Here is a 23,837-nt window from a genome sequence, read left to right as displayed (position 1 = left end):
TTGTACATTTCATCCATGTCCTGAACATACTTATCTGCTTCAAATATCTTGTCCTTTGTATGCAGTATGGGAGGAACTTTCTTGCCACCTTCAACTATCTCAAAAGGTGCCTTGCCAGTTGATGAATGCACTGTATTATTGTATGCATACTCCACTAACGGCAAATACTGCTCCCACTTTCCTTTATGCTCTGACACATAGCACTTCAGCATATCTAAGACAGTAGAATTTGCCTCTTCTGACTGCCCATCTGTTTGAGGATGAAATGACGAAGAGAATTTGAGCGTTATGCCCATATTCTCAAACAAGCCTCTCCAGAACAAACTTGTCATGCGTGGATCACGGTCACTAACAATCGACTGTGGCATGCCATGATACTTGAAAATATTGCTCATAAACAAGCGTGCCATCTGATCTGGCTTTATCTTCTTCCTGACAGGAATAAAATGAGCCTACTTACTGAATCTGCAAATGATGGTCCAAATACCATCGTTTCCTGTCTGCGTTCTCAGAAGATCAAAGATAAAATCCATAGCTATACTTTCCCATGGTTTATCTGGAATAGGTAGTGGTTGCAATAACCCTGGTACCTTTTGCCTGTCAAACTTGAGACAATGTGTCCCAGAAAGTGAATCTCTTCTAGAAAAAATTCACTTTTCTTTGCATTGATGAGCAACCTATGGTTGCGTAGCTCTTTGAAAACAATGGCCAAGTGATGTCTATGCTCCTCTTCATTCTTTGAGTAGACTATCATGTCATCAAAGAATGTACCAACAAACTGCTGGTGTGGACGGAAAATTATGTCCATCATCCTATTGAACGTAGCAAGAGCATTTGTGAGACCAAACTAGAAATTCGTAAAGGCCAAACATTGTTCTAAAAGCAATCTTGTGCACATCCTCTGATCTAATGCGGATCTGATGGTACCCACTCTTTAGATCTATCCTGCTAAACATAGTTGCTCCTTCTAATTTGTCCAGAATATCATCAATTTTAGGTATAGGGAACCTATTCTTGGTCAGCGCACGGTAGTCGATGCACATACGCCATGAGCCATCCTTTTTCTGCACCAACAACACTTGAGAACAGAATGGAGATGAACTGGGTTGAATCAGCCCCTTTTCTAACAGCTCCTGTACTTGGCTCATTATCTCTTTCTGCTGAGCCGCACTAACCCTGTACGGAGGCTTATTTGGTGGGCTACTGCCTCGCACCAAATCTACCGCATGGTCCTCAGGTCTCTCTGGCGGTAATTGAGACGGTAATGAATCGGAAAAACAGTCACTATACTGTTGTAAAAACATTGACCTTTCTTTATCTAACACAGATAAATTTGATTCATCACAATCTGACACCTTACGTGCAAAAACCAAGTACGCAGTAAGATGCTTTTTCATTACAGAAGTAATAGCAGAAGCTGATACAATGGGAATAGACTCCCCTTTAAGCTTTACATCCAGAATGTGAGTCTTTCTAACAGCTCCTGTACTTGGCTCATTATCTCTTTCTGCTGAGCCGCACTAACCCTGTACGGAGGCTTATTTGGTGGGCTACTGCCTCGCACCAAATCTACCGCATGGTCCTCAGGTCTCTCTGGCGGTAATTGAGACGGTAATGAATCGGAAAAACAGTCACTATACTGTTGTAAAAACATTGACCTTTCTTTATCTAACACAGATAAATTTGATTCATCACAATCTGACACTTCACGTGCAAAACCCAAGTACGCAGTAAGATGCTTTTTCATTACAGAAGTAATAGCAGAAGCTGATTCAATGGGAATAGACTCCCCTTTAAGCTTTACATCCAGAATGTGAGTCTTTCCCCTGCTCTATACAGTGATCTTTTTGTTGTAGGTATCCATGATTCCTTGTACACGAATCAACCAAGGAATACTTAGCAACACATCACATCCGTCCAGTGGCATGATGTAAAATTCTTCAGCATCTACATAGGACTGGATATGTAGGCGCAACTTTCCGATGATGGGTGTCACAGTCTCTGTATGGCCAGGACATGCATGATGCCAAACCTGCCTCTGATGTATACCCCATCTCTTCAGGTTTGATTCCCAACTTTGAAGCCAATTCTGGGGAAATGAAGTTGGCTTTGGCACCTGGATCAAAGAAGATAAGCATTGTTTGATCCCTGACCTTTCCCCATGCTTTGCAAAGCTCACTTGCATCTGAATTTGGCTTGTCGCCCACCATATCTGGCACTAGACCAGCCATGGGCCTATTTCCTTTCCTATCCTCCTTGTCTTCAGAATCAGCTGGCCTTTTCTTTTGAGGACAATTGTAAGCAATGTGGCCAGGCTACTCACAAATAAAGCATTTGTTCTCTGACCTCAGGACCTTCTTTTGCTCTTCCGACTTGCGAGGAAACCGTCTTTTCCATTTCTTTGTTGGTCCCTTTTCTGATTAAGCCGTAGCTTTGCCTTTCCCTGCGTTGGCTGACGCCTGAGTCCCTTTAAGAACCTCATTGGGAACGTACTTCTTCGCTGAATTTTTCTTGGCTGATCCTTCCTTGACGCCAGTATTAATTTCACAATCTTCTCCCTTGAGCAAACCATTGCCAGTGTTTGCTACCTCAATGAGCTGCGTCAAAGTAGTGACTTTGGTCTTCGTGCAGTACTTTCTCAATCCTTTGGGTAGGCCACAACAGTATTTTTCAATCTGTTCTGTCAATGGCACAAACCTATAGGAAGTTATTGGAAGTAGAGCTTTCCAAAACTTCCGATTGTAGTCATCCAGATTCTTGCAAGTAGAAGCATTAAGCTGGTGCCATTCTGTCATGACATCTGCTTCAAAGTCATCAGATAACCATGCTGCTGCAAAACTCTGCTTGAAGTAAATCCATGTGGACGGTGCTTGCCCTTGAAGCAATAAAGTTGTCCACCATTGTCCCGCATTCCCTGTCAAGAAAGTGGCTGCCTTGCGGACCTTTGAAGCCTTTGTAAAGTTTCCCCCTGCATAGGCCTTGTCAAACTGCTGGAGGAATGAGAGAGCCTTCTTCCTGTCATCAAAACCTGTAAAGGTCGTGAATGTCACACCTTTGCCACCTTCCTTGTACGGAGTTGGCCTCTCCAGCGGCGTTCAGTTGTCATATGGAAGTGACTAAAACATGAGAACACTGTCAGGGTTCATCTGTGTTCCTTGACCGCTATTAAGTTGACCTAGAAATGCCATATTTGGCTGTTGATTTGTAATTCCATCCATGCCAAAATTTGCCTGCGGCATACCAAATTGGCCCTGAATGCTTTGAAACCCTGGTAGTATGCCCGTGACACCATACATGGGGTTAGGCATCATTGTTTGAGCACCCCCGAACACTGTTCCTGGTGTGTAAAACTGATTTCCAGGTGCATGACCAGCCATGCTCTGGAATACCGATCCACCTCCAAAATAGCCAGGGTGTAATGAAGGTGGTGGACTTGTTGCATAGCCTGTAGGTTGCTTCCTTGCCCATTAGAACCAGCTATAGGCTGCTGAAAAGTGATTGGCTGAAGCGGTACAGCTTGAAAGACTGGCATCTCAGCCACCTGTTCTTGCACCTTAGGCACAGGTTGTGGAGACTGCATGGTCTCCGTCAAGTGTACAGGTGTTTCCATTGATTCTGCAGTATGAATCACCTGTGCTTGAGCCTTAATAGGCTTTTGAACATGATTAAGTGACCCAACTTGCTGAGACGGAAGAGGAGGTTGCAAAAAGGCTAAAAACCTCGGGTTTTGCATTACCTGTGTGAACATAGCCACAGCAGTAGCCAAATGGGTCCTGAATATATCATCATCCGTCTGTGGTGGTCTTGAGGACTGACCCACTTCATGTGTCTGTTGACCCTGTGAAGAGGAAACCTCTTCTGTCACATCATCCGGTCTGTCAACCATAATTGCAATTTCAATTTCCTGTGACTGGTCTATGACCCATTGTGTCTTCAAGCCCAAACTAACCAAGGCTCGCTTCTATGGGAAAAAGTGATTTAATCCCGGGGATGGAACCATGAAACCGGCCTGTTCAATCCAAAAAGGGCAGTAGACCATAGACTTAAACCTTATTTGCTTTCACCCATTTAATTTGTCGCCCACTTTACTTGTACTTTCAAGACACACTAAAGGGGAAAGGGATACAGGCTGCTAGACTGCACCTGTATGAGAAGACCGACACCAGACTGGCCCCTAAATTAGGCGCCCCTTTCGGTATTTCTTTATTCTTAACGAAGGGAATAAAAGTTGTGGTTCCCTACAAGCTGCCCCGCACAATCTTGGCTGAATTTCAACTGTTCTGGCCTGATTTCAGTAGCATAACTATACTAGGACCCTTCACAGTCAGTATCCCCACGCACTGGATGACTTTCCCGACGCATACGGACACTTTGCAAAACCTGGCGAGAATCTGCAGCACGCTGAATTCTCTGTTTTCTGCCCCGAAAATGCGCCAGATCACCTGTACAACGGTCCCCTCACGTCCCCGAACGTCCTGGGGGTATTAGGGTCCGTTTAGGGGAAAAACCCTAAACCTGCAAAAATACACAGCAGGCTGTAATTCACTGTTTCGGGCTCCGTTTTGCGTGCCGGTCGCATCCATAGCAAATCCTCGAGCTCCCGCACCTGTAGGGCCACTTGCCCTTTGAATCGGACGAGATTTCGCATGTGAAACATCTCCGAATCACTTGTACCTGCGGCGGATTAGCCGCTAGCTAATCTAGTACCTGTGCAAGAGGCTCTTGCCTCGGCAATCGCGCATGAACCCACACAACTGTACATTGGTCAATTGAAAAGCCCACTAGAGGGGCATAACATACTGCCATAGGGGAGAGAGAGAGCACTGCGTAGCGTGCAGGGCATCACTCCTGGCACCGCACTGTACATAAGAGGTAAGCAAGCACTCCATTGAAGCTCTCAACCTGTGACCAATTGGAAATGAAGGCCTCTCCCAGCTTAAAAATCAGCGCCCATTTTTCTGCATGAGGAAGGTTCATGAAAAACTGCCACTTGGCGCATTTACAAGCATTTTCCCGTTCGGGTTCGCCGCTTAAAAATATCCTGACCGGTTGCCCAGTTGACTTCGCCGCAGAGTTGTAAAATGTTCCCCTAGTCATACCGGAGGTAATGACGCGAACACATTTCTTGGCCCAAAATAGCAGTTCCCTAAATTTTAGGAGATGTTGCCATTGTATCTTTCTAGGTCATCTGACCCCCTTTGTACATTGCAACCACACCCAGAACTGAAATGTAGCCTCTGTAGCAAAGGATTCCACTTTGGTTAGTCAATGACCCCAGTTTGGCTAACCATAGTCCTTGTCCAACCTTAGTGCTCTCTTGCCCTCAGGCCTGGACTCCCTCTGAACAGTTCCACACTAGTTATGCAATGCAGGGCAGTTAGATTTCTCAAGGGGTGTTTCCAAAAAGTGAAAATGAATAAATAATAACAAAGAAATCAACAAAAAGGATAGATAGTAGTCACACGTTGGGGACAGAGCACCCTCCCACTCTCTTGTACTTTGAACACAAATTAATACAAAAAGAATACCTAAAGGGGAGCCAGTCTTTGGGGCCAATATCTCTAGGCACGGAACTACCCCGGGCCGTGTCGAATCAAGTGTGAATTGTGAACTGTTTTGAAGTGAATCTCTGCTGTGTCGCGGTAGAATCTTGACTTTGAGTGTCCAAGTTTGTTACAACTAGTCCCTGATATCTATGGCATACGCCTTGAAAGTACAAATGAATTAGGTTGAGCATATGGCAAAGTCAACGGCTTGAAAGCCCTTATTTTCCTTGACCCCAGAGCTATAGAGAACTTCATCCATCCAGGATTCTTGAAGCGGATGCACTTTGATTACCATGCAGAGGGTGGAGAAGTAGAAGCCGAGCTAGCGATGATATTTGTTTTAAACCAGAGTGGTGCCAATTTGAGTTGTTTGACTCTGGTTTAAAATACTGGTTTCATTGATTGGTAATTTACTCCTGAGTGGAGTAGTGAGAAATGTTGTTTTGGTATTCTGGTTTTAAATACTGGTTTCATTGATTGGTAATTTACTCCCAGGTGGAGTAGTAAGAAATGTTGTTTTGGTATTGTCTGAACCTTGGAACGACACAGACGGGATGCCTAGGGAGCGTTTCGTTGTATCCTAGAAAACCTCCGAACGACGCATACGGAATGTGTGGGGAGCGTTTGGTTGTATGCTTGAACCTCCAAGCGAGGCAGGCTACGGTCTGGGGAGTGTTTGGTTGTACTAGTCTTGTATAACATTGTTCACACTTCTACGAGGAAGGTGCCATTTGAGATTGTTGAGGGTGTCAAAAAGGTTCCACCAATTTTGAGCACCAAGGACAAGATTTTTCAAGGAGATCCGTACACACAAGATCTAGACATTGCTTTTGCCAAGGTAAGGGAGACTTTGCAGAAGTCTGAAGCAGAGCATAAGAAGGTAGTAGACAAGCATCTACGTGACTTTCAATTGAAGGAGAATGATTGGAGCACGCCTACAAAAGCGGAAGGGTAAGGAGGGGCTTTTTTCAAAGCTTAGTATGCGATACTATGGACCATTCCAAGTACAAGAAAAAATAAACTATGTATCCTTCCGATTGAAGTTACCAGATACTTGGAAGATTCACAATGCCTTCATGTGAGTCTATTGAGCCCTTTCAAAGATGAAGTGCCAGTGGACATATGGACATCTTCTGGCCTAATGCGTATCTGATGGGGCCCACTCTCTAAATCTATCTTGCTAAATAGTGACGCTCCCTCAAGTCGATCAAGAATGTCACCTGTCCTCGGTATGGGGAACTTATTCTTGATGGTATTCCTATTCAAAGCGCGGTAGTCAATGCACAAGCATCATGAACCATCCTTCTTCTGCACTAGGAGTACAGGGGAACCAAAGGGGATGAACTAGGCTTCTCTAAAAGCTCATTGACCTAACTCATAATCTCTTTCTACTGAGCTGCACTAACCCTATACGGTGGTCTATTTGGTGGACTAGATGCTATGACCCTCAAGTCTCTCAGGGGGTGACTACCGTGGGGCTAGACGAGCAACCAAAAGTCGAAGGACAGAAGAGATTCTCATTGCAAAACAGGTCCTAGCACACAAGGAAAGAAGACTGAAAGGTAAGTTGGTCCGCCCAAATTTGGTCAAATTCAAGAGCTATCCGCCTCTTGATGCGGAGTGGATGGAGGAGGACAACTTGGCAAATTCTCCTCAAATACTAGAGCTTACATTGAGGTTTTTGGTTTTGCACTGACTATTCCAAAAGTTACCGATGAATCAGCGGGTTGAATCTGGATCAGTGCGGACTGCACAAGAGGGAAGCCACTCCACTCCAGAGTTTAGGAATAGTGACAGGCTGATAGTGTTTTGTTGAATGACTTTATGAAAATACGTACATTGAAATGGGAATTCCTATAATGAATTTGTTGCATGTCCTCTCTCATGTGTGTATTGTTTGAGTACGTGTCAGAAAGATGAAATAACTACAGCATTTTATCTAGTCACATGGCAGGTGATGAGAATATGACAATAACAAGATTTAGTAGATCAAGACATCCATGAACCGATGAGCGCGGTCTGGATGTGATTGCTAAATAAGTTACAGTGATAATGATTCTCATTTGAGATCTCGACAAAGATAATGATGTGAATGTGAAGTGAATGTTTAGTGACTGCCCTCATTGTGCAAGTATTGAATGTGTGCAATCTAGTGCGTCAATACTTAAGAGTCAATGTCTACTGAGCTATTTTTTGTTCTGTCTGTTTTGCACGCATAATCGAGGGCGGGTATGTCACAAGTTTGTGATGTGGCATACTTCTCCCCAACTTAGTTGGGTAGAGGGGACAACTGTAACAAACTTGGACACCCCAAGTCAAGATTCTACCACGACATGGTAGAGATTCACTTCAAAACAGTTCACAAAAGACGACACGGCCCAGCGTAGTTCTGTGCCCAAAGGTATTTGCCCCAAAGACTAGCGCCCCTTTCGGTATTTCTTTTTATATTAATCTGTGTGCAAAGTACAAGAGAGTCTGTGGGTACTCACTCTCAGACTCTACGTACAAATGCTCTGAGGAGTGAGTCCCAAAAGAACTTATTTATTCTTAGAAGGGATGCCCAAAAGCAGAGCCCCAAAATCTTAAACTCAAAAGCTATGGCTCCCAAAAGCATTGGTTAAAAATCTGCCATCCAAAAGCAGCCAACGTAATTTCCGGAAATCCGTACGCACTGCCATGTCAGCAAGTCAACAAAAATTGCGGAAATCTACGACGTCAACAGTCAGCGGAAATTGCGGACGTCCGTACACTTCACCACGTCAACCTGTCGGCGCATTTCATGGGATCAACATGATGTGTGTGTGTCCGGGGGCACGTCACCATCAGTCAACTAGTGGATACATTTACACCTTGGCACGTGGTGCTATTTCATGGTGCTCTAGACTTCAGAGGATAGTTGCACTCTTCACTGTTGAAGCTGAATATATTTCAGTCATTGAGGCTTCCGTAGAAGCCATATGGTTAGTGCACCTAGTCAGTGAGCTTGGATTGTCTATGACACGCCTGTCCTTGGTTGTGATAGCCATAGTGCAGTCTGTTTGGCTAAAATGCCATGTTTCATGCGCGTACCAAACACATTGATGTGTGGTACCATTTTATTAGACAAATGCTTGATGATAGTTTGGTCTCATTGATCAAAATCTGTACACATGAAAACCGTACAGATGCTTTTATGAAAAGTCTGCCTAAGGCACAACATGAGCATTGCCTACAGATGGTGGGAGTTACATAGCTTAAAGGCGACTCTCTGGGCCTTTAAGTGGAAGGCTGTTGGGAATAAACTGCCAAGACGTCGCTTTAGATCTCCTCTAGACCTTTTTAATTGTATAGCTCTGATCAAGAGCTTCACACGCATATTTTCTGTATATTTTTGGCCCACTATTTTGGGCCTTTACAGGCATTATACATCATTTCTTGGCCTTTGGGCCACTTAAATTATCTTTAAAGTCTTCACATTATCCAAGTGGCCAAATGTTTGCCCATTTTAATAGAAAGTCCCACAACCTATCTTTTTTAGGTTTTGTGGACTTATCGTAAGCTCCTCCCTGCAGCTAGCGCACAAAATCCATGCTCTCTCTCTCTCTCTCTCTCTCTCTCTCTCTCTCTCTCTCTCTGAGATGCCTGGGTCTGTTTTTGCTCGAGCTGCACAGACACAGAGAGAGTTTGATGAGAGGAGAGGGAGACAGATCACAGACTTCTTTAGAGCTGCCACTGGACATCCGAAGGAGCTACTACCACAGCAGAGCTCGTCACCTCACACCAGAGGCACACGAGCTGGGGAGATCCAGATGTCCACGACTGCGGAGGACTACACAGCATCGACAGAGGCTGCATCAGAGGATTCGGATCACTTTGGCAAGACACGCACAACGCCCGGTCAGACTACTGCCATGGAGGAGATTGATGAGATCCGCCGGCGACCGATGCTGGATCTCTTGTGATCTAGCTATCCCAGCTAGCTGCTTAGTTCACACCTAGCAGTTTAGGATTCCATAGTATTTATTTTGTCATTTTGTCATCTTGTTACTCTGACTTTGATTTCATTTCTCTCTCTCTGTGTGTGCATTCGATCTGCGCACTCAGAAACCACTACTCAATCTCACTCAACTTGGGTTTGCTAACCTCCTCTTCCATAGAAGGAGGTAAAGCCTTGGCTCTCCTTTCATGAGTTCAATGTGTCTATTAATCTATGTCCCTTGGCAATAAGATAAACAGCATAGCAGTTACTTTATGATTCAAGACTCAAAACTTATAAATCATTCACGTATTTCTTTGTAGAGAAGAACTAACCTCCCTTCCGGAGGATACGTGATGGAAGCAATAGTTTTTATTGGCATGAGTGGGTGAGCCATTGAAACACAGAACCTGCACAAAAATGATATGGGCTATTAAAATGCAGACAAACTTCAGAATTTTTCCGAGTACATGAGACATGTAAGAAAAGAGTACTCACGGATCTCCATGTTCGATGCGACAAACTTCACAGAAAAATTTGGTAGGAATTTCTGGCTTCATATCTTCTTTCTCGGGCAAAATAACACAATTGACATGCTGCCGTGCCAAACAGCTAGGAGCATCACACTGCACAGCAAAAATGTCAAAACATAGGAGTTATTTCTCCACATGACCAACAGTAGTGAGCAAAAATATCACAGAATATAAATTGTACCTGTATCATTGAACCAAGCTCCATTGGATTGCCGCAAGGGCAACGCATCTTGGAGTCAGTAGCACATCGCATGCCATCGTGTGAACTATGTTGAAATGATCCAACTCTAATTCCATTGTCAACCATGCTTGTTGCCAGATCAGGAGCGCTGAAGCGGCGCATTCTGTTAGTAAAGGCAGCTGAGCAAGTTAACAAAGGCCTGCGTCTTCTACTTGCTGTCCTACTGTTCCATGTAAGGCCAGACAAAATATGGCAGATAACTCTTTCGTTGTAGGCTACTACTTGCATTGTGAACTAGTTAAACAACTCTATAATGTGCACTAAGCTATAGAGTTTGGCAGAAAACACAGAGAAGCTTATTGCACAAAAGTTTTGAAACAAGTACTAAACTTTAAAGACAATGATAAAACAATGCAAAGACTAAACTCCTACAGTTCGAACTCAAAAAAAGATCCTAATATGAGCTAAAGACTAAAACGACAATCTACAATGTACCAGCCTAGAAGTGGCAATACATAACCAAATTAATACTTGTTGAAAACCTGACAACCTGTGACCTTACCTTCACTATTTTTCCAAACAAGAAGAATCTTTACCATCCATATCCCATACAATAGCTACAAGACCCCACTTCACAATGCACATCATCAAGTGCCCACAAGTAGGTGCTTGTTTGACTAGACTCATATAGAACATACTATACAAAAACAACAAACTCGGTTTCTATCAGATTCTGGAGGCCACGGTAAGCAATGTGAAGTAAGAGCAAAAAACTAAATGTACCAAAGAGAGCTTAGTACGCACTATGCTGAGGGTTTTCAAGCTCCCCACTTTTATTGAATTTACTTCTAATTGTCTGAGACACTCCAAAAGAAGAAACCTTGCAAAAACGATCGACCATTCTTTTCATGATGGGTATTGATGGGTATCCTTGTTCAACAAGTGAAGAAACAAGATGACAAGATTGAATAACAAAAGCAGATTTACTAGAGAAAAGATGAGAAAATCTAAATGGCTGAGAATAAATAACACCATTTGTAGCATAGAGAAAAATTGTAAACCACTCCAGGCGAGTGGTCGGAGAGAAGTCAGTTGTAACAAACTGTTGACGTGTCAAAGCCTAAAGAATGGAGTCAACTTACAAAAGCCAACCGAGGGGCCTAAACCCTAAGAAGAACAAGTAACAGAAGAAGTCCTACCAACTTATGGGGTCCCCGTTCTATGGGGCCCCAAGTGACATAAAGGAAGTAAAAAAAAGCAAGACCCACATACACACTCACGCAAAACTGATGACATGGCAACTTTTTTGAAAATTGCCTTGAGCATGATGACGTGGCAAGTTGTACAGAATTCCGCGTTTTGCGCTAGCTGATGACGTGGCAAGCTGTACGGATTTTCGTAAATTGCGCTGGCAGTTTTTTGGCTTTGCTTTTGGACCAAATGCTTTTGAGTTTGAAAGGCTTTTCACTGTAACTACTTTTTAGGCCAAGGGCCCTTTAAATATGAGGCTAGGGCTCATCCTCTGGCATGCTTCCTAGAGAAGGTGCAGAGTCTGGAGTACCGGCTTGTACTGTGTTGATGCAATATACAGAAATACCGAAAGGGGCGCCAAGGTCTGGGGCCAATACTCTCTAGGGTGGAATTCTGCCACTCCATGTCGCGTGTCGTCTCTCTCCTTCACTTCAGTTGTTATTGAAGTGCTAAAAGTCTGTTCAGTCTGTTCTTTTCTATTGGCACGTGGTGCCCGTCTTGTGAAAGTGGTATCAGAGCATCAGGCGTGTGCTTTTCTGAAAGCATACCGGTCCTACAAAAGAGCAGTATATTGGATTTTTATTTGAGGTATCTTCGCTCTCTGACCCGGACTTATTAGGCACTCCCACCCTTACTTCATCGCGCATCGGGCGCGCTCCCGTCTTCATCGCTGTGTCTTACAGGGCATAAGCCATAAAGAACCCAAGACTTGGAATTCATGGATTCAGCAGAATATTTGCAATTTCTGCTCAACGAAATTCACGACATTCTTTTGCGGCATCCTCAGCAGAATCTTCTGATGCTGCAAAGTCTTCAACAATTTTTGAACTACATGTTACCCCCTCTGATGCCCTAGGTGGTACCTCCTTCGGCATCAGAAAGTACGAGAGCTTCCAACCGGCAACCTTCTCAGCTGTCTGTTCCGATCGGGGGAGTTTTCAGGAATATGGTGCAGCCATCTGACCCTGATCCAGTGCAACCACCTTTGCCGCCGCCATTGCCCCCACCTCCACCACCACTAGGCTACAATGGTTGGAGCCCATATGGATACCCTTATTATCCATACCCGGGATATGCGCCTGACCAACCCAAAGATTTCAAAGATGGTGGCATGACAGTCAAATTTTTCACTTTTTCCGGGGTGAAAGATCGCAAGAAATCATTGCAGTTCCTACAGCAATTCGACAACATCTATGCTTTAGGGAACTATACAAAAGAATCCAAGATTTCTCGAGCAGCGGGATTTCTTAAAGATAATGCTATGCAATGGTGGTGTTCAATCGCTACACAACCGCATGCTCCAAGAACCTGGCAAGCTTTCAAGACAGTTTTTGCACGTAGTTACATGACTTCTATGTTTGAAGTCCGGATTTTGGCAGAGTGGGGCAACTTGTAAATGCTTGCCACCAAAACCATGGACGAATATAACCAAAGGTTTCTCGAAGTGTACCTTCCGGTGTCCTTCTTTAGATCTATTCCCTTGGAAGCCCAATGCGAGCGATACACCATTGGACTACCATCACCATTGCAGGAATATTGTCTATCCAAGCAAGTCTCCACCATGCAAGAACTTATGGACCATGTCGCAGTCGGCTATAAACTGATGAAGGGAAGCTAGAGTTTACCACAGAAGAATCTCCGGCCACTAACCACAACTCTCGCGAACAAAGAACAAATTCTCGAGAGTCTCGTGAAAGTCAACCACAAAGGCCTCGTTTGACACCTCAACAACGAGACACCTTACTACAAGAAGGCCAATGTTTTGGATGCTTTCAAACAAGACATAACTATTTTAGTTGTCCCCAACGCACTGACAAACCCGCGGAGCCAACTCCCGCGTCGACGGTTGACACAAACCCAGGACCGTCTCCAGCCAAACGAGTTAAACTGGCTATTGGATTAGTACTTGACATCTATGGCATACGCCTTGAAAGTACAAATGAATTGTGTCGAGCATATGGCAAAGTCAATGGCTTCAAAGCCCTTATTTTTCTTTGACCCCGGAGCTACAGAGAACTTCATCCATCCAGGATTCTTCAAGCAGATGCACTTTGATTATGATGCAAAGGGTGGAGAAATTGAAGCTGAGCTAGCCACGGGGCAAACTCAGAAAGTGGCACCGCTCATTGGTGCTCTTCCAGTGACTATTCAAGATTATCATGGAAAAGCTGATTTCCACATCATGAAGTTGGGCAATTGTGACATTCTATTAGGCATGCCTTGGCATGACAAGAATGATGCGACTCTCCAGGTTCGGAACCGAACCATCACCGTGATGTAGAAGGGCAAGCTAGTCATCCTCCAAGTTCGATTGTCCGAACAAAACCCTGAATGAACTTTCTAGTTGTTTTATAGTTGATACTTTTGAACTTTGTTTGAGAAAGTATGGTTTGAAATTTGTTTGAAATGGATGGTATCTATTTTGAATCTGTCTTGGTGCCAATTTGAAATGTTTGACTCTGGTTTTAATATTGGTTTCATGATTGGTGATTTTACTCCCGGGTAGAGCAGTGAGAAATTATGTTTGAGAATGCTTGTTCATACTCATGGCCCGGACCTTTGTGGTTATTTGCGGGGGAAGTTTTGAATGATTGAACAGTGCTGTTTTTTTTTATTCATGGCCCGGACCTGTGTGGTTATTTACAAGGAGAGTATTAAGAAGTCTGAGTAGTGGTTACTCTCAACACCTCCAAACGACGCAGGCTGCGATCTGGGGGGCGTTTGGTTGTATATCTCATGGGTTATTTGCGGGAGGAGTGATGAGGGAATCGTTGAACAGCTCATGGCCCGGACCTGGATGGTTATTTGCAGGGGGAGTGTTCATCGACGGCTTTATGTTTCTATGTCTTGTAACATGCATAAGTGAGCATTTGTGTTACATTGTGATGTGCCAACTATTGAATATTCCTAATTGGATGAGATTGCCTGGGTATGTAATTTAGTGCATCAAAACACCCATGGAAGATCAATACAATCTGCGTGTGATGGCTAATTTTACTACGTTGGAATATCAAGAATTCCAATCTGGACGAAAGAAGAAGCTAACTCCTTTATCAAAACAGCCAAAAGGAGAAGCTAACTCCTTAATAAAAAGAGCAAATTGTCCCTCGAAAAAAAAATTTGAGCTAACTTGAATCGTTTTGTAGATATGTTGTAATCACGGACGATTACTCTCTTTCAAGAAGGGGAGATGTAACAAACTGCTGACATGGCAAAGCCTAAAGAATGGAGTTAACTTACAGAAGCCGGTCGAGGGGCCTAAACCCTAAGAAGAACAAGTAACAGAAGAAGAAGTCCTACCAACTTATGGGGACCCTGTTCGATGGGGCCCCAAGTGACATAAAGAAAGTAAAATAAAGTAGGACCCACATACACACTCACGCAAAACTGATGACGTGGCAGCTTTTTCGAAAATTACGCTGGCATGATGACGTGGCACGTTGTACGAAATTCCGGGTTTCATGCTAGCTGATGATGTGGCAGGCTGTACGGACTTCCGTATATTGCACTGGCAACTTTTTGGCTTTGCTTTTGGACCAGATGCTTTTGAGTTTGAAGGATTTTCACTGTAACTGCTTTTCAAGCCAAGGGCCTTTAAATATGAGGCTAGGGCTCATTCTCTGGCATGCTTCCTGGAGAAGGTGCAGAGTCTAGAGTACCGGCTTGTACTGTGTTGATGCAATACAAAGAAATACTAAAAGGGGCGCCAAGGTTTGGGGCCAATACTCGCTAGGGTGGAATTCCGCAACTCCGTGTCGTGTGTCGTCTCTCTTTCAGTTCAGTTGTTATTGAAGAGCTAAAAGTCTGTTCAATCTGTTCTTTTCTATTGGCACGTGGTGCCCGTCTTGTGACATCAGCTAACTACTGGTCTTTGTAGCCTCGAAGCAACTTTAGTACTCCAAAGATACTTGAAATAGCTGAACAAAATTGACAAAGGAAAAGAAGATAGTGGAGCGGGATGCTCCTGCACAAGTGGGTGAGTGTCCCTCAACCACCACTGTCAGTGCACCCGATTGGGTAGTTGTCTCTTGCTTTAACTGAATGTGTACAACCGTCAAGAGAGAATCATACTCCCTCCACTTTGAGTGCTTAGGAAGTCCCCCACACACTTCGTTGTGCTCTCGTGTAGAGGTCCATCTAAAGATAGCTCCTTTCCGAGTAAAATCAGCAATAAATCGCCCGTAGCATGAGGCAAGGCCCAAGAAATTGTGAAACTCATCAACAGAAGTTAAGTGGGGTCACTCGTGTCTAGCTTTACCTTTTCAAGATATATTCTAACCCCCTCTGTCGATATGATACGTCCGAGGTAGTGGATCTGTTTCTCAAATTTATGGTTGTGGAATTCCTCAAATACCAAAGCAAAACGTCATCGATGTTCATCTTCATTCTTGGAGAAGATAATCAAGTCGTCAAAGAAACTGCCCACAAAATCACTGTGTTTTCTCAAATACGCTCCATCATTCGATTGAAGGTGGCAGGGGTATTTGTTAGTGCAAAAGGCATGAGCAAAAATTCATAAAGTACAAAAGTGGTTCAAAGGTTGTCCTTGATACATCGGTTGGGTGAATGCGAATATGATGGTAGCCACTCTTCATGTCGATACGACTAAAACAAGAAGAGCCTTCAAGCCGATGCAGAATATCATTAATCCGTGGTATACAGAAACGATTGTCAGGTGGGTGGACAAGCTATCTTAGGTCTAGGGTTCAGGTCAGCCTAGGGAGTGTTATGGCACCCTTGTGAGCCTGTGCGCAGGCCATGCATGTCCAGGCACTTAGATTAGTTGCATATCCTCTGATTGGACACAGCATAATCATTAGCATCATGCATGAGTACCCATCATGAGCATTTTACAGAGCATAGAACCCTTTTCCCAAAATACACATTTTTCACTTATTTATTAATGAGTGACTTTTGTTGGAAAAGTAAGGAGGGCGAATTGCTAAGAAAATATAAAAGAAGCCAAGTGGTCACTTAATAGAAGGAGAATAAGCAACAGAAGGAGCTCAGGCAACTTGCAGATTTTAGCGTTTTCAGTCTACAGGACCCTACGTTTTTGCATTGGCAGATCGGCCTAGCGTTTTCCTAGTTTACAGATCAGCCTAGCGTTTTTGCAAACTCAGTAAATCAGCCCCAACGTTTTCTAGGCTTGCAGATACATCATCGTTTTCAGTTTTCAGCCCTCTGCATTTGCAAATTTAGCCATAATAGCCTCGCAGATCTTACCTACCCGCAGCAGATCCTCGCCGTACCGTCGAGACAGCCAGCATTTACAGTTTCAACCCGTTGTTTTCAGATTCCAGCATCTGCATTTTCAGCGCATCGTCGTCGAGTCGTTGACACCGCCATCCTCACCGACACAATGTCAGTATTCAGCATAAAGTCAACCTTTTGCAGATTTCAGCATTTCAGCCCTAGCGTTCTCAATTTTCAGCCCGTCCTCGTGATCGTCATCATTGCCGTCGACATCGTCGGCAAGCCCATTGCATTTAGACCATTGTACCAGATTTGTGCAATCTATAGCATAGACCTCTCTCACCATAGAGAAGGGGGCCCTTGAGGAGGGTTTGAGAACCGTCTGGTGTCATATTCTTCTCTCTCTCTTTCTCTATCTCAACACCTTCATTCACAGTAGCATTCACTTTGTCATTGCATTCTCTCTCTAAAGGAACGGAAGGCTCTCCCTTCCGTAAGTCGGAGCACTCAGCTTGAGCAATATCAACATTCACTTCCGCTGCACCTTACATCAGGTGCTATGAAAGTGTTTTAAGGACTTAGCTCGGATCTAGTTCTCCGCACAAACACAAGGGACACTTTACTTCACTTGAAAGAAGTCAACTGAACTGAATGAAAGAGAGAGAAAAGAGACAACAACGAATGTCGGGTCCCCTTGCTCTGTTATCACAGTAAGTACTTTCTTTATTTCTTGCACAATGCTAATACAATGACTGAATGTTGAGATGTAGATGCTAATGGGTATTGATGCTACTGATACTGGGTACTACTGAGAAACTAAAGGGTATCACGGGTACTAGGGTACTGCAGCTACTGGGGTACTGCGGGTATTGATGGATACAGAGGGGTATTGTGACTACTAATGGGTATTGAGGGGTACTACAGGTACTGAAGGGTACTGATGGGTATTGAAGGTCCCTATGCTAAGCTAGGCAAGAGCCAAGCCACAACACAAGGGTGCTAGATGTTGGGGTATTGTGTCCATGACGACGACGACGATAACGACGACGACGATGAGGCTATGACAGAATTCTGAAAATGCTAACGATGTCGATGGCTAGGATATGCAACCATGACAAGGCTTGCATGTTGAACTCTTGTTTCTGCTGCCTCTTCTGCCAGAAATGCTAGCGCTAGGGTTTCTTATATACTTGCGGTTCTAAATTGCCCTACCCAGTTCCTAACAAAAGTCACTTAAAAATAATAAGTGAAAATTGGCTAAAAATAGGGAAAATAGGTCTATGCACTTTAAAAATGCTCCTGATGGGTTCTGATGGAAATCTGATGATCATGTTGTGTGCAACCAGAGGATATGCATCTACTCTAAGTATGTGGACATGCACGGTCTGCAAACAGACTCACAAAAGTGCAAGATCACTTCCTAAGCTAACTCAATTGAACTGAACCCTAGTCATGAAGTAGCTTGTCCACGTACACGTAGGGTTAGATGTGCACGTGACAAGAAGGGAGAGAGATGAATCCAGGGGAATTCTTCACGAGGGGTTAAGAATCAGTCGAAGGTTGGGGTATGGTGCACCACCCTCACCCAGCTCTACACCAAGACTAATACTATCTCTATAATATGCAACTGGAATTCTAGCAATAGTCCTAGAAATCTCACGGTAACTACAAGACCATTACCGAGGCTAGCTAGATCCATCTCCCGTCTCCATGTGTACGAATAACAATATGCAGAGGGGACACTATGCCAATGCTAGACTAGCTGTATAACAGACTTGGACACTCCAAGTCAAGAATCAACCGCGACAGCACCAAATAACCACTTCAAAACAATTCACAGATCACAATAGATTTGCACTGGCCCGACGGAGTTCCGCGCCTAGAGATATTAACCCCAAAGACTGGCGCCCCTTTCAGTATTTCTTTTTATATTAATCAGTTCAAAGTACAAGAGAGTGGGTCGGGATTCACTCTCAGACTCTGCGTCCAGATGCTCTGAGAGGTGAGGCCCTCACCACTAATTTATAGATTACAGGGGATGCCCAAAAGCAGAGCCCCAAAAGCTTGAAAGCAAAAACAGATTCTCTCTCTCTCTCTCAATGACTCAATAAAAAGCAAGTTCTCTTTTTCTCTCTCTTTCTCCCAAATCATAGCAAAAAGCTGAGATTTGCGTCGCTCAAAATTTCCCACAAAAAAAAAAATCCACCTCCACGATTTCCAGAAATTAGGGTTTTTGGCAAAAATTAGGGTTTGCAAGAATTTTAGGGTTTTTGGCAAATATTAAGGTTTCTGTTGTTCGTAGCCACGTCATCACTTTGTGACACTAGCCTCATCCGATGTCTCAAACTGAACCATGTAACAACCTCTCCCCAAAGCAAAGACTAACACAATCTTGCGAATGAGTGGCATGAGTAAGGGAGCTTTAAGGAAGTCCAAAAGCTGTGTCGCTAACAGCCTTCCTCCCACCAATTTGCATATCAAACAACATGCCTCTAATGAAGCCATTGAACTATGAATGGAACTAAGAGTATCTATTGAGAGTTTGATTCCAGTGGACATCCCGTCAAAATCCATGATCACTAAAGAGAAATACCCCTAGGGAACAGAATCCAAAACACAGTAGAATTCCCCATAAAAGAAAGGCTTACCAAAGTCTGGAGCCCAAATTAGACTCATACCTAGTTGTTGGTGAATCTTCTGATATTCACCTCTTGAAGCTTGAAAGACTCTTATCACTAAAAATCCAAATACACTTGGATCTAAAACCTTACTGCCTTGTATTATGGAAACCTATAATGGAGATGGGAAGATAATGGTAAAAGACTGCAGCTCACACCTGCTCAAACTTGCAGCAGCAACGCTCTTGTTGCTAAATTGGCTTTATCTTACAGAAAAATAATTCTAAATGAATTATTGGATTTAAGTGAGAGGGTTTTCTCGCTTGGAACACAAGGAAAAATAATTCTAAATGAATTATTGGAATTTTAAGTGAGAGGGTGTAACAAACTACTGACGTGTCAAAGCCTAAAGAATGGGCCAACTTACAGATGTGGCCGACGGGCGTAAACCCTAAGAAGAACAAGTAACAGAAGAAGTCCTACCAACTTATGGGGACCCCGTTCGATGGGGCCCCAAGTGACATAAAGAAAGAAAATAAAGCAGGATCCGGACACACGCCAAAAACTGATGATGTGGCAGATTTTCGAAAATTGCGCTGGCATGGTGACGTGGCAAGCTGTATGGATTTCCGCGTTTTACGCTAGCTGATGACGTGGCATGCTATACAGATTTCTGTAAATTACGCTGGCAGCTTTTTGGCTTTGCTTTTGGACCAGATGCTTTTGAATTTGAAGGCTTTTTACTGTAAACTGCTTTTGGGACCTAGGGCCTTTACATATGAGGTTAGGGCTCATTATCTGGTATGCTTCCTGGAGAAGGTGAAGAGGGTGGAGTACCGGCTTGTACTCTGTTGATGCAATATAAAGAAATACCGAAAGGGGCGCCAAGGTTTGGGGCCAATACTCTCTGGGGTGGAATTCCGCCACTACGTGTCGCGTGTCGTCTCTCTCCTTCAGTTCAGTTGTTATTGAAGTGCTAAAAGTCTGTTCAGTCTGCTCTTTTCTATTGGCATGTGGTGCCCGTCTTGTGACACTAGGTTTTTCTCACTGGAGACATCCGAGTACAGATATTTCTAGTGCGTCATTCAGAGTGATGACAGGAGCACTGTGTAAGGGAATATCTGTGAGGCCACCAAGAACGGGTACTTTTGATGCATCACATCGGATGGGTGACAGGGAGCATCGGGAGGAAGTATTCGACCATCCGGGAACAGACATCTCCGATGCGTCATAGGATGGGTGACATAGAGCATCACGAAGGAGATTGTACCATAAGTTCAGTAGGAAAGGATTAGGTAATGGGTATGCGTCATAAGGTGGGTGACGGTTGCATCGGAAAGGGGATATCCATAGTCGGAAGGAAATTCCGAACTGTGTTAGAATTGTGCACAAGGATGAGCAAGCACTTGAATGAGGATGGGTTTGGAGGAAACTTTGAGTATGCTTTTTGAGAAAGCGTGTTGCTTTTCAGAAAAGCAGACGCTTTTCCGTGAGGAAGTTTATGTCTGCATTGCAACTGTGCATGTGATTGCATCCAGGGACACCTGGGAAAGTGCTGTGAAAGCATTGTTTTTAACTTATAAGGTTTTATTGAGTTTTTGGGCAGGTTCAGATCATTCTTAAAATACCCGGCCACCCACTTAATAAGTGGGCAACCACCAGGCAAATAAGGCATCAGATCAGCCATCCTTTTTCTCTTCCTCTTTTTCTGACAGAGATTTTTTTTTCTTTCTTTTTTTTTATAAAGAAAACGATTTCGCGATTTCGCTTTTCTTGCATCCCCTCCCCTCCTCTATTCCTGCCGGCTGCCAAAAGCAATAAAAGCAAACTCCCTCTCTCACTCAGAGGTCTCGGAAACGCCATCGCTAGGAACATGGGGAGGTGCTGCAGATTTCAGCCACGAAGACGAACGTCGCCGGTGAACCTCATGGCTGCCTCGAGTGTACCGGATGTTGCCAGGACTATGTAGGCGAGTTCCATGGCAAAGAAGTGCCGACGGAGAAAGTTTCCACCGCGACATGTTGCTGTTTTTCTCTGTTTTCAGCCCATAAAAGTCGTAGACGGGGCTGATTTACAAGAAGGAACCCGAGAACACACCTCTTCTGTGTGTAGGATTTGAAGAGAAGGATTTCCGCATAGAGCTCTCTTCCAAGAAGTTGCTTCTCGTGAACCAAGTTGCGTTCCAAGTGTGGAGACATCGAAGGTAATGATTTTCTGTTTTTGTTTACTAATTGTTTGTTTGCAAGTGAATTTTCTCTCATGAGCGAGTAGGAGCAGAGGAAGGCATGAGCCTCTGCAGAAGAAAAGCGCTCTAAGGAATTAGAGCCAGATCAGCCCAAGGGTTCCGTATCCGGGTTTGGGAAGTAGATCCACGTATCGGAGAGAGGTAATCTCTCGAGTTGTGATCCAGAAGTTGAGATTCCCAAGAAAGGACTCCGTGTCTGAGAAAGCAGAGTTGTTCTGTGGGAAGAGGACTCTGGAAAACCTAGTAGGACAAGAATTGCAGGGATGGTGAGATCTGGAGGCGAGAACCTTGGTTCTCGAGGATTTGGAATAAGGAACGGAAGTTCCTTGGAATAGGGTTTTGCCCTAGGAATAGGAAGTCGAGACTTCCAAGAACCATGAAGTCTTATTCTAGAACCAACACGGTAATACATTCGGTTCAAGTGGGGACCAGCCCATCTTCTGGTCCCCAATACTGTGTCGATCTTTTCACTCGCTATCTCTCTCTCTATCTATTTTTCTCTATATACTCTGGCTTCAATATTAAGTGGTAAACTCTATTTATCCGAGTACATTTTATATTGTTATGCGCTCCCGTTTGTGACAATGGTATCAGAGCATGGTCTCCTCTCTTTATTTGTAAAGGAGGACGACTCTGAGAAGATATAGGGAAGAAGCCATGACAAGCCAAGAGAGAAGTTAGAAGGCGGAACCCTAAGTCCTGCAGGAAAAAGCTCGCAGAGTTGGAAAAAAATTTCACTTTGCAAGAAGTCGACAAGACTTGGGATTCTCTGAGAAAGCGACAAGATCAAGAACCTAGAGAATCCAAGAAGGGGAATGATCCAGATCCTTCATAATCCAGAAAATATCGGTGAACATCAACCCAGAACCATAGCCAAGAAATCCCGTCATTTTGGGAAGGATATGAAGAAGGAGGAACACTCCAGTCAAGTTTGATACTTTTGACTGAAGGGAAAATGTTCCGAAAGCTACTGCTTTCATTCGACACTTTGAAGATGCCTTTGCAAATGGCAATTTCTCAAAAGCGTCGAAGGTGAGGCATGTGACCAAACACCTCAAGGTGAATTGCAAGTACTTGGTGGTATACCAAAGCTCTGCAAGGAACTTACAACAAGACTTGGACTCAATTCAAAGCTGAATTTTCCGGGAAAAAAAAAATCGTCTACGCTTTAAGGAAGGCATTGGGATCAGTTTTCCCAATAGGAACACGAGCGAGTCAAAGCAAGTAGTGGTTCACTCTTGCCAAGGTAGCTCCACTCTTGATCTGTAGCAAACTACTGACATGTCACAGCCTAAAGAATGGAGCCAACTTACAGACATGGCCGAGGCGCCTAAACCCTATGAGGACAAGTAACAAAAGAAGAAGTCCTACCAACTTACGGGGACCCCGTCCGTTGGGGCCCCAATGACAGATTAAAATAAAGCAGGACGTGTACACACGCAAAAACTGATGACATGCCAGATTTTTGAAAATTGCGTTGGCATGATGACATGGCAAGTTGTACGGATTTTCGCGTTTTGCGCTGGCTGATGACGTGGCAGGCTGTACGGATTTCCGTAAATTACATTGGCAGCTTTTGGCATTGCTTTTGGACCAGAAGCTTTTGAGGTTTAAAGGCTTTTTACTGTAACTGCTTTTCAAGCCAAGGGCCTTTCAATATGAGGCTAGGGCTCATTCTTTGGCATGCTTCCTAAAGAAGGTGCAGAGTCTGGAGTACCGGCTTGTACTGTGTTGATGCAATATACAGAATTACCGAAAGGGGCACCAAGGTTTGGGGCCAATACTCTCTGGGGTGGAATTACACCACTGTGTAGTGTGTTCTCTCTCTCTCTCTCTCTCTCTCTCTCTCTCTCTCTCTCTCTCTCTCTCTCTCTCTCTCTCTCTCTCTCTCTTTTCTCTCTCTCTCTCTCTCTCTCTCTCTCTATGTTCAGTTGTTAATGAAGTGCTAAAAGTCTGTCCAGTCTGTTCTTTTCTATTGGCACGTAGTGCCCGCCTTGTGACAGTGGTATCAGAGCATCAGGGGTGTGCTTTTCTGAAAGCATACCGGTCCTACAAAAGAGGAGACAAAGCTATTGGATTTTGATTCGACGCACTCCAACCCGGAGTTATTAGCCACCCCCACCCTTACTTCATCGCGCTCAACATACAATATGTCATGCCTCGAAAAAGGGATCACATAAAGACGCTGACTAAAATACAAGAAACGATCACGAATGAAACACTCGAACAATGCGTGCGTACTAATCATGCGAACACATAATACTTCCTGTGAGGGTTCTTTGGACCTAGGCTCGAGAGCCAAGATCGGTTCT

At 44.0% G+C, this 23,837-nt stretch overlaps 1 protein-coding gene across 5 annotated transcripts in view; it reads right to left on the bottom strand.

Annotated features, from left to right (window-relative positions):
* The window catches only part of LOC147428391 (E3 SUMO-protein ligase SIZ1-like), a 53,351-nt gene that overhangs the window by 12,698 nt on the left and 16,816 nt on the right, over window positions 1–23,837 (bottom strand). For 3 of the 5 annotated variants that reach the window (XM_086496577.1, XM_086496576.1, XM_086496578.1), the window contains exons 5-7: window positions 10,216–10,438; window positions 10,000–10,127; window positions 9,837–9,911 (exon numbers count right to left, since the gene is read on the bottom strand). In XM_086496577.1, coding sequence (XP_086352703.1) covers window positions 9,837–9,911; window positions 10,000–10,127; window positions 10,216–10,438 — 426 coding nt within the window. The remainder of the gene's footprint in view (window positions 1–9,836; window positions 9,912–9,999; window positions 10,128–10,215; window positions 10,439–23,837) is intronic. The other 2 variants (XM_086496580.1, XM_086496579.1) reach the window with 2 other exon arrangements.

This window comes from Adiantum capillus-veneris, chromosome 23 (genome assembly GCF_014529385.1).
Source record: "Adiantum capillus-veneris isolate H3 chromosome 23, ASM1452938v2, whole genome shotgun sequence".
Classification (NCBI taxonomy): domain Eukaryota; kingdom Viridiplantae; phylum Streptophyta; class Polypodiopsida; order Polypodiales; family Pteridaceae; genus Adiantum; species Adiantum capillus-veneris.
Note: the sequence above shows the minus strand (reverse complement) of the source record. Positions and strands in the feature narration are given on the sequence as shown.